General features: G+C 35.9%; 1 protein-coding gene across 1 annotated transcript; it reads left to right on the forward strand.

Annotated features, from left to right (window-relative positions):
* Positions 1–5832: 5832 nt before the first annotated feature.
* LOC129731982 (vesicle-fusing ATPase 1) lies at positions 5833–10790 on the forward strand. The gene is made up of 10 exons (XM_055692426.1): positions 5833–6201; positions 6282–6370; positions 6557–6775; positions 6833–7460; positions 8086–8421; positions 8482–8670; positions 8731–9021; positions 9088–9272; positions 9340–9501; positions 9563–10790. Exons 1-10 carry the CDS (start codon positions 6193–6195, stop codon positions 9696–9698), a joined length of 2244 nt encoding a protein of 747 aa, XP_055548401.1. The 5' UTR covers positions 5833–6192; the 3' UTR covers positions 9699–10790.
* The last annotated feature ends 312 nt before the right edge of the window (positions 10791–11102 follow it).

Here is an 11102-nt window from a genome sequence, read left to right on the forward strand (position 1 = left end):
GTTCTAAACTGAATCAGAGTTGCTCAGTTCATGAGTTATTAGTTACGAGCGTGTATGTATCCAGCTTTTTACGCACCATAATGGCGGTCGCTATAATGCGCGTTCGTAATATGCGAACCTCTCTGCTAACTTCAGATTTACGATTTCTGAAAAATTGGCAACACAAATGTTGCCAGATATTTTTTTTTTATAAATTGTATGAAGACTTCAAACTGACGTAAACAGAGTTGCCAAAAGGGTGGGTAATTTATTACGAAATTCACATTATAGCGTCCGCCATTATGGCGCGTAAAAGCTGGATACAGATTTTTCTGTTTTATACAGATATTTTGACCACTATACAGAAATGAATACAATTTCAGAATACAATCAGAATCAGAATACAGAATTAATACAGAATTTCGATTTCTAATACAGATTTGTACAGAAATTCAGGGACGTTTCGGTTTGAATTTATGATGTTCCACAAAATATTCGTACTGAAAAGCTCTAGCTCTGCCTCACAAACATTTTATCCGAACATCAGTATTCAAATTTAGAAAATCTATAACGAGCGTCTTAGCAGAGTGATTGAGAAATCAAAGAAATAGTTATCGGTTTCCGTTATACTCTACTGATTTTTTTTTTTTTTGGGAATTAAATATTGAAATTCAGTCCGCAAATATATATTTCGACTGTGACGTACAGTCTTCCTCAGTGCTTATGTCCACATAAGCACTGAGGAAGACTGTACGTCACAGTCGAAATATATATTTGCGGACTGAATTTCAATATTTATTTCCAAAAAAAAAAAAAAAAAAAATAGTAGAGTATAACGGAGACCGATAACTATTTCTTTGATCAGTATTCAGTTTTTTGAATATAATACGTTCTCTACATAGCCGCCAAACTGGCTGACTCGCATAAGGCAATCCACGGGTGACGTTTCTTTATATGTACGATTGTTATTGTTGTTTTTTAAGTTGCAAAGCTAGAATACAACCAAACACGAAATCTTAAAATGTCGGAGAAAAAGATCCTAAAGTAATATTTCATTAAGCCGTATAAATGAAACCGTTTGCTTTACTCATCCCGTGCAAATCTTATGGGGGAAGCAGAGTAAACTCTTTTATTCATACGGCCTATTCTTGTTTAAAGGATTGCCACTTGCAATACTGGGGCAACCGATCGGACAACGTTTGTTTTTCACGCTTTTCGATCCGGATTGAGTCCAAGTTGTGATCTTTCGAACGTACATGAGGGTGTCAAAAGTTAAAATCAAACTGAATTTAGCTGATCGCAACGTGCTATGACGACTCTGTTGACATAGGTTTGGTTTTTACTTCCGAAAGTGTAGGGGGGAAATATTTTTGCTTTTGTTTTCACACATAAATTGACAATTGCATATGAGAATTCGCGTAGGTGCGAACAGCCTTAAAAATCTCTTTTACTTGTGTCAGGGCCAACTGTCTCGTGGATTGTCTTATTCACAGTATGTAGTGTGTGCGTTGCGCATAATTTTGTGTGAGAGAAAAGAGAGCAATATTTTTGCTTTGTTTTCTTGGTTTCCACAAGCAGTCTGACCACATACATAAGACATACGTAACAATCAGGAAGAAATCTTCCGAAAAATTTGGTACAAAATGAACTACTCGAATGGTACCACACTCAGAATAAAATCACTGTTTGAGTTGTTTTTGAAGGCAGTGTACCTGTGCAGCCCTGCATTTGTCTCGTTCCTACTCGAAAAATTCTGCATTGATTTTGTAAATAACTTTTTGACAGTTCCTTATGGGTTTTTCTTGGGGGCTCGATAAAGCCGATAAAAAGAGAATTCATTTTGTTCATTATTCATCGAGCAGTTGGACAGGACGAGGAACGAAGTACTATGCAGTGATACCAAATGTGCAGATTTATCTGAAAAACGCAGATTTTTGGAGTCCGTGTGCAGACATTTATCGATTTGCAATTTTTCCACGGTTTCTGCAGATTTTTGTAAAAGTCTCTTTATATTTGCGCAGATTTTCTTAAAATGTGTGCAGATTTTTACAGACTTTTGCCTGCGCGAGCGAAATTTTTTCGGATCACGGATAGATTTTTTTCAGATTTCGAGCACATTTTTACGGTTTTTCGAGCAGTTGCAGAAATTTTTCAAAAACATCTGGCATCTCTGGTATTATGGGGTAACGAGTACCAGAAAAAAACGCCAGTGTTACGTACAGAGCTGCCAGATTTTATTTTGAAAAATCTGTATGTACCCGTAAAAATATCTGTATTTTTCTGTATATTGTTCGTGTGCCTACAAGTGCTCTGGTTTGGGGTAACTGGGTTTGGCATCCAACCTTAAACTTCGGCTGGAACCGTAAAAAGGTTGGGTTAAATTCCTGAAAGAAAAGTCAGGTCTATAACCGTGTTTTTTTGCTAGAGAGGCAATAGAATCCGGTATTTTTGTTTCAAAGTTTCCCCGCTTAGCCAAATGTCGAATGTCCAGAAGAAATCAAACAAAAGGAATTTCCCGCTTAGTAAATGCCAGACGCCCAGCAAAGCTCGAACAACCACGCTCGACGCCTGGGTTAGAATCCCAACACCGACATAGGTGTCGATGGTTGTGGGGTGGCGTGATTCACCCACAACCAACCCAACTGGTCTAGGTTTAGTCCTAGCCGACACCGGGAGATTTTCTGAGGCGAAAAATCTCTGGGATCACGCATTCCATCGCATGAGGAAGTAAAGCCGTTGGCGCCGGTCCGTTGAACAACGGGTCGTAAGTTAGGGTCCTGGGTGGAGTCGCCTCCACCAGTGGCGAAACCAGATCGACGGAAAATAAGCAAGAATAAAAAAAATCGATTGCTAAAATTCTGTACAAATCTGTATTAAAAATCAAAATTCTGTATGAATTCTGTATTCTGTATCATTTCTGTATCGTGGTCAAAAAATCTGTAAAATACAGAAAAATCTGTATAGTTGGCAGCCCTGGTTACGTATGTCCAGGGTTGCCAATGTTCCAGTTTAAACTGGATTCCTCCAGGTTTTTTCAAGTGATCCAGTCCAGGGAGGATCTATCTGTCAAAAATCGTGTAACCAATATATTCGGCAACATGGTGTTTGATTTGGTTTTTGTTCCTTTTGGTCATGAAATTGATCGATGTGAAATATTATAGAATTGGAAAGTTTTTCATCAAAACTCGAGAAACCGCGGAAAACTTTCATGAATGTTGCTTAGCTATTCACATTTTGCCCCCATTATTGTTCATAGTTACAAACATCATGGACCAACAAACGTCATGGACCAACAAACGTCATGGACCAGAGTTGATCTGCGATAACACACACATATATGAAATTTGACAGCAGTGAATCCCCTCTGATCCAGTCAGAGGGAGTCTATCTGTCAAATATCGTGTAACCGTGACCAGCATATTTGGCAACAAGGCGTCCGGTTGTTTTGGTTTTTGTCGTTTTTATTGAAGTAAAATTTAGTATAATTGCAACGTTCTTTTCAACAAAACTCTAGAAATCGCGGAAAACTTTTATTCATACTGCGTTGCGTAGTGAAATTTGGTGGCAGCAGCCTGCAATTAGCTAAAAACCATGAAGTTTCCTCGCCACACAGGAAATCTTTAAAACGTCATGGACCAACAAACTTCATGGACCAGAGTTGATCTGCGATAACGCACACATATATGAATTTTGACAGCAGTAAATCCCCCCTGGATCCAGTTTATTCCCAAAATCTTCCAGTTTTTTCAGTTATTTGCCAGTTTTATCCAGTTTTTTTTTCACTCAAGCTCCGATTGGTTTTCAGAAATATTTTTAAAACGTAAATTTTGTAGATTGATAAATTGTTATGACAATTCTTAACAGCATTTTCAGTATTCTATCTTCTCGCATGAAACACGGTCAAATAAAAGACTGCATGACATAGTTAAGATAAAACCAAACATATAGATTTTACCAGACCATGAAAAAATCTTCTACAGTCGTCGTTCGATAACTGCAACTTGTTTACATTGCAGTTATCGAATGCCGTTCGATAACTGCAACACTTGACACATGCCAAAATTTAGAGGGGGGTTCGTCACTACCATTTTTGTTTTCAATGATGTCGAAATGTATGTTTTTAATGGAATAGTGGCAAGAAATAGCAGAAAACTAAAATAGGCAAGCTTTTCGATTAATCAATTTGATATTCATATTGCCGCATCATAATTTATTGCGTTTTAGTAACTACTTTACATAACCAATATGTAGGCGAAGATAAAGTTCAGCACTACAATAGACCATTTTACGAGACAGAAACTGAACTCAATTCATAAATGAAATTTTTACAGAAAGCTCGGAACCGCTGACATGATGCAAGTAAAAGCAACATCATTGTCAGCAGGATCCGTGACACCTGTCAGTTCCTAAAATGGTCTATTTAACGCTAGGTCACAAAATATTGTTTGTGATCTTCTTTGCCTCGATGAGTAGTGAAAGCTAGCCAAACAATGTACAAACGATATTTTTTTTCTCTTATAGTATTTACGGAAAGTGTACCACATAACATGGTGATTTTGCTTCATTGATTAATAGTGGAGATCTCTAATTTCCCATCTAGAATAAAGAGACAACAAGTAAACGAAATCGAAAAAAAAATCGAGAGGAATGAAAAAGTCCTTTTGAAATGTTTCTAGAGATTCAACAATTTTCATTTTCGAATGCATTTAAAATCCCCCCGCGAGATCTGTCACTTCAATGTCAAATATGACTTTGACATCAGATTTGACGAATTGCAAAGTTGTTGCAGTTATCGGTCTTGCAGTTAAAAAGCGTTGCAGTTAAAAGACTTGCAATTATCGAACGGTGACTGTATTTATTTTCTGCTACGTAGCAGTTAAAAATTGTTAAAAGAATTAGATACCAAAAAATAGCGAAGTCAGAAAAAATAGTAATTTAAACTTCACTGATGTAACAGAAGGGATGGTTACGTTAATACTTTTGTTAATGATAAAATTAAATGGAAAAGCTCTATTTTCTTAATTTTGAAATAGACTGATTGCGTAATTTAAAATTTTGCTGTTGTTAGAGGAAATTTTGCAGTCCATAATTTTAACAAAATGTAAGCCCGAAACAAGACAGTTCTGATTAAAATGAGTATTTTTTTGTGAAGAGTTATCTCTTTAGGTTCTGTATTCAAAACTGAAACTGGATTCAAACAATCAATTTTTTGCGTTTTTAAAATTTATTTGGAATCCAGTTTTTTTCTAGTTTTTTCTTCAGCCTTTTTTTTCCAGTTAAATCGAAAATTTTATTGGTAACTCTGCGTATGTCTTATGTATCTGGGCACACGAATAAAATTCAGAAAAATACAGATTTTTTCACAGGTGCATTCAGAATTTTCAAAATACAATCTGGCAGCTCTGCTTGGGTCATTGACAAACCAGAGTCTATGTTTAAGAGTCCCGCAAAGATGAAACCAAAGGAACCAAATCAGTGTCAAACGAGGATACCAATCGAGCAATGTAAATAAACAAGGTGATAATGTTAGGAGTGGATGAAAAGTGTTGTAATTGAGCGTAATAAATAATATGTGTTTTTCCGAAGTTTTACTCACACATTTTAATCCAACATTAAACCTGTACACTGGTTCACTTAAATTTAACAAAACATCACCGGTGTAATCTTTCAAAACTGTGTACCTTGTGAAGAATTTCAAAAAATGATATTCGCTTATGCATGGTGAAAAACAGAACTGTATAGTTCTTGGCAACATACGGCACAAAAACTGTGTTGCCGAAACGATAGATTTTCTCTTCGCGCGACTCTATATACCATAGACTCTGTGACAAACAAAACTGCGTAAACAGCAGAATGAAATCCTTAAAAACAGCATAGTGTAACGTAATAATATATCCGTGAAATCCAGACGTGCGCATTGACTCTTCGTATTCAGTTATTCAGTGTTGAAAAGGAATCGCTCGGTGTCTGGGTTTCATCGATGCACAATTAACTTGAATACCATTAAGAATATACAGTTCTGTTGTAACTAGTAATCAATAAAAATACATAAATACTCATCATCGTCATCTGATACCTTAGTTAAGTTCAGCGAAAGATTCTTTCGTGGTTATCTGGTTACGTTAGTGAATCACAAGATTATCGATTTTTCTTGCTGCAGCAAATTCAGAGAAATATTTGAATTTAATTTCGTTTAGAAATTTTCTGAGTACGATGGCTGTTGTAAGTACAGATTATTAAACGTAAAAAAAAAATTTGCCGATTCAGATGTTTATTTATTTATTTTTTGTTATTATGCACAGATGATGAAAGCAATAAAGTGTCCCACGGACGAATTATCGCTTAAAAACAGGGCCATCGTGAACAGTACAGATTTTCCAGAGGATATCAAGTAAGTAAAAAAACATTTATACTTCATAGTGTTATTCATTCACGTATGCCCTACTCCAATGTGTATATGTATATATAGGTATATATATATTTTTCAGCCAGAACAATCTGTTTTGCAAATATTTTTCAAATCTGTAATTCCATACAAGAAATAACTAATGAATGAATATTTTTTGAAAATTTTCAGGTACATTGATGTTTCTACTGCTCCTGGACAACATTTTGTGTTTTCTGTGGAACGATGCCCAGACATACCTAATTATTGTATAGGATTCTCTCTCTTGCAGCGCAAGTGGGCAACTTTGTCAATTAATCAGGACATATCGGTGAAACCGTTTCAGTTTGATCGCTCCTCTGAGATTTTGTGTAGCGTGTGTATTGAAGTTGATTTTTTGCAAAAGAAAACGTGAGATAACAAGTTTCATGTTTGGTTAACATTTGAAGTAATGCAATTTGTTTACAGTACTACTCTGGAACCGTACGATAGTGATCAGATGGCCAAAGATTTTATTTTACAATTTTCCGGTCTTGCGCTGACTGTTGGACAGCCATTAGTTTTTAGCTTTGCTGATAAAAAACTTCTCTGTCTTTGCATTAAATCAATGGAAGCTATTGATGCTAACACTAGCATGCAAGGAAGCAAAGCAGAACCAAAGAAAACCAATTTTGGCCGACTGCTTGGAAATACAACTGTAACATTCGAAAAAATGGAGAACTCTTCAATCAATTTAGTGGGCAAGGCTAAAGGGAAAATTGTCAGACAATCGATCATCAATCCGGACTGGGATTTTGGTAAAATGGGAATCGGTGGCTTGGACAATGAATTCAATGCTATTTTCCGACGTGCTTTTGCATCTCGAGTGTTTCCTCCGGAAATTGTTGAACAACTGGGATGTAAGCATGTAAAAGGCATTTTACTATACGGTCCCCCGGGAACCGGTAAAACACTGATGGCACGTCAAATTGGTAACATGTTGAATGCTCGCGAACCGAAAATTGTAAACGGACCACAAATTTTGGATAAATATGTTGGTGAATCTGAGGCTAACATTCGACGACTGTTTGCAGATGCTGAAGAGGAAGAAAAAAGGGTATGTTTTTTGTGTACCTACTGCTAAATTTTCTCATTTATCATTTAATTTACTCTTTCATTAATTTTGGACCAAGCATATAGTAATAATAACTCGAATACGTTATAACGTCTCCAATATTTTTCCGCGCTAGGAGCACTGGAATGTGGAAGCATTTTTGTTAAATATTCGGAAAGTTGATAGACCTGCAAGAATAAAATAGAAAATTATGTTAAAAATGAAAAAAATGGGAAAACTTAAAATCGTTTTAATAAAAACGATAATTTTAGAAATGTTTGAAAATTGTTCTTTTGGGAAGACATATTCATTGTCACAATAGTTCGTACATTGAATAAGCAAATCAGATTTAAAAAAAAAGTAATGCCTGAACGTAGTATGCGAATGAATAGGGTATCTAACTGTGCCATTAAGTCGCGACTTAATTTATGATGGTTCCACTGAGATTTTTGTTTTGCGCTCATGTAGATGTTTCTTTTGTCGAATTCGTTTTAGCGGTGTGGCTGCACCATAACCACACTTTGCACCGTAGTAGTTCGTTTTTGCTTTGAGAGCTGCACCAGAACTACACTTCATAATTGTTTTTGATTTTTATAAAGGAAATTTAAAATATTTTTATTTATTACAGTTGGGTCCTAACAGTGGCTTGCACATCATCATCTTTGATGAAATTGATGCCATATGTAAAGCTCGCGGTAGCGTTGGAGGCAACAGTGGTGTTCATGATACCGTTGTTAACCAGCTTCTGGCTAAAATTGATGGCGTCGAACAGCTAAACAATATTTTGGTGATCGGTATGACCAATCGACGAGATATGATTGATGAAGCTCTCTTGCGTCCAGGGCGATTGGAGGTTCAAATGGAAATCAGTCTTCCAAACGAGAATGGACGAGTTCAGATCCTGAACATTCATACAAAACGTATGAGAGATTTCAAAAAAGTTGCCCCGGATGTGGATAACAAAGTTTGTCTTATTTGGTAATATATTGAGGATCAAATATACGGTCGAAATATTTCTTTTTAGGAACTAGCCTCCTTGACGAAGAACTTTAGTGGTGCTGAGTTGGAGGGTTTGGTTCGTGCTGCGCAATCAACTGCTATGAATCGACTAATTAAGGCCGCTTCCAAAGTAGAAGTTGACCCTGAGGCTATGGAAAAGCTCATGGTTAATCGCAATGATTTTCTCCATGCACTAGAGAATGACATCAAACCGGTATATTAAAAATATATAACAATTGACACAAAGACATATATACATCTGTTTGTTTGATAGGCTTTTGGAACCGCACAAGAGGCGTTGGAAAACTATCTCTCTCGAGGAATCATCAATTGGGGTTTGCCAGTTGCGCATGTACTACAGGATGGTGCCCTGTATACGCAGCAAGCTCGGGCTGCCGAAGGTACCGGTTTGGTCTCAGTTCTGCTGGAAGGGCCACCGAATTCTGGAAAAACTGCATTGGCAGCTCAACTTGCAAAAATGTCCGATTTCCCGTTCGTAAAGGTTTGTACACCAGACGAAATGGTTGGATTCACGGAAAATGCAAAATGCTTACAAATTCGAAAGGTAAGGTTTTTTTAAGTTTAGTTAAATAATCTTTCAATTGTAACACCTACATATTGGATACATCAGTTCTTCGATGATGCCTATCGCTCTACATTGAGTTGTATTTTGGTGGATAATATCGAACGGCTGTTAGACTACGGTCCAATCGGACCACGATATTCAAACTTGACTCTACAAGCTCTTCTTGTTCTACTTAAAAAACAACCACCGCGAGGAAAAAAGCTACTGATTCTGTGCACTTCAAGCCGAAGGTAAGTTTCCACAAAGGTTCTAATACCAGAGGAGGAATATTCAGTCGGGTTGTTCATTTTTTTTCAGACAAGTCCTGGAGGACATGGAGATGTTATCTGCATTTACAGCAGTTTTACATGTACCGAATCTCTCACAACCCGAGCATATTTTATCGGTTTTGGAAGGATTTGATGATGTTTTCACCAAACAGGAGTTATCAGTAATTTATAAACGAATGAAGGGTCATAAGTAAGAACATTTATATATAAATTGTGTAGAATGTTATGTACTAATTCACACATAATTTTAGAGTGTTCGTGGGTATTAAAAAATTGCTTGATCTAATAGAATTGTCCAGACAAACCGATCCGCAACAGCGCGCCAATAAGTTCCTTTCCAAGTTGGAAGAAGAGGGAGCGCTCGATGCAGGAACATCCATACACTAACTTATAACTGGAGGGTAGCTATGGACTCTAAGTATTACATCTTTCAATGACATATTTTAAGAAAAATGTATGACAGCCCTTATAAAGGTATAAAAAAACAAGGTGAAATATTAATGATTGGTTGTCAACCGCTAAACAATATGTTTATTCTATGGGCATTGTTCACAACAATGCATTTATGAACATGCTAAAATACCATCAATTATACAACTATTATTCTATACACAAAAAGGCATACGTATTTACAAGTTTTCTTCTACGCTAGGATAAAAGTTATTCGACGAAACCATACTAGAGATAATTTGCTTATATTTGAAGAAACATCGTTTCTCAACCATATGGCAACGGTTCTAAAGTCAGTTTGAATGATAAAAATGCAATAATTGTAGGTATGCAACAAATGTCTGTTAATGGTATTGCAATGGTATTTCATAGCGTCTACCGAAATACCTTACAACAGTTAGGTATCTCTTGTTAATTTTTCTATCGTTTGTGATTTTTGGATTATGAAACTTAATGAGACCATTAAGTTTCATAATCCAAGCTAATATCTAGGCTAAAATTATTTGTTATTTCGTTGTAAAGTAACGAGAACATAAGTTAGTGAATAATAATCTAATGCGCTTTATGTCTAAGTTACCCTTCTCTATTAATAAGCATATAAATTAGTCAATAAGTATATACATTAATCGGTCTATTATTTCTCTTTTATACTGTCGCCCAAATTTCAACTGTGAATCGAAGATAGATGATGGTTTATTAGTTCGAAATTATTTATATTGAGCATGTGATTTTAACGAATATCATCATTAGCAAAAATATTGTGTTACAGTCCTTGTTATGCACATTCCTTATTTGTCATTCGACATGTGGTACGAACATTTTCCAGCGCAAGATCAGAAGTAACATTAAAGCAGGTGTAACGAAAAATAAAATCGAAACTAATCCAGATTTTTTGGTTTTGTGTTGTAACATTGCAAATATATAGTATAGTGTATGTCGCTATAATTAAATAGATGAGATTGAGGTTAAAATTGAGGAATATTGAAATATTACAATTATAATAAATTGTTATCAAGTATAATATCGAAATGAGCAACGCCTACCCAAAAATTATTTTGAAGAACGTCATACCACATGTTAATATTTGCTATTAACGTTTTATATATTCTGGGCTAGTAGCAAGTCGCTTTTTTTGTGACTCAATCACTGTTTTGAGGTAGGTCACTTAAAAGTCCCTATTTCTGAGGCAATTTAACTAATGTCACTTTTTCTTTCATTTAGTCGTCGTCAACTCATCCGGCCCACCTCTAAGCATGACGCCATTTGTACTCAGGTGTTGTTCTTCTGATTACTTATCGAAATTCCACTTTTTTACGCGGAAAGCGCATGCAATAATTATCT

This window comes from Wyeomyia smithii, chromosome 1, assembly GCF_029784165.1.
Source record: "Wyeomyia smithii strain HCP4-BCI-WySm-NY-G18 chromosome 1, ASM2978416v1, whole genome shotgun sequence".
NCBI lineage: Eukaryota > Metazoa > Arthropoda > Insecta > Diptera > Culicidae > Wyeomyia > Wyeomyia smithii.

Excerpts from the sequence above, each read along its gene's own strand:
- LOC129731982 (XM_055692426.1), top strand. Across the intron at positions 7,461-8,085 it reads CTGAAGAGGAAGAAAAAAGG|TTGGGTCCTAACAGTGGCTT; the intron begins GTATGTTTTTTG and ends TATTTATTACAG. Across the intron at positions 8,422-8,481 it reads CCCCGGATGTGGATAACAAA|GAACTAGCCTCCTTGACGAA; the intron begins GTTTGTCTTATT and ends ATTTCTTTTTAG.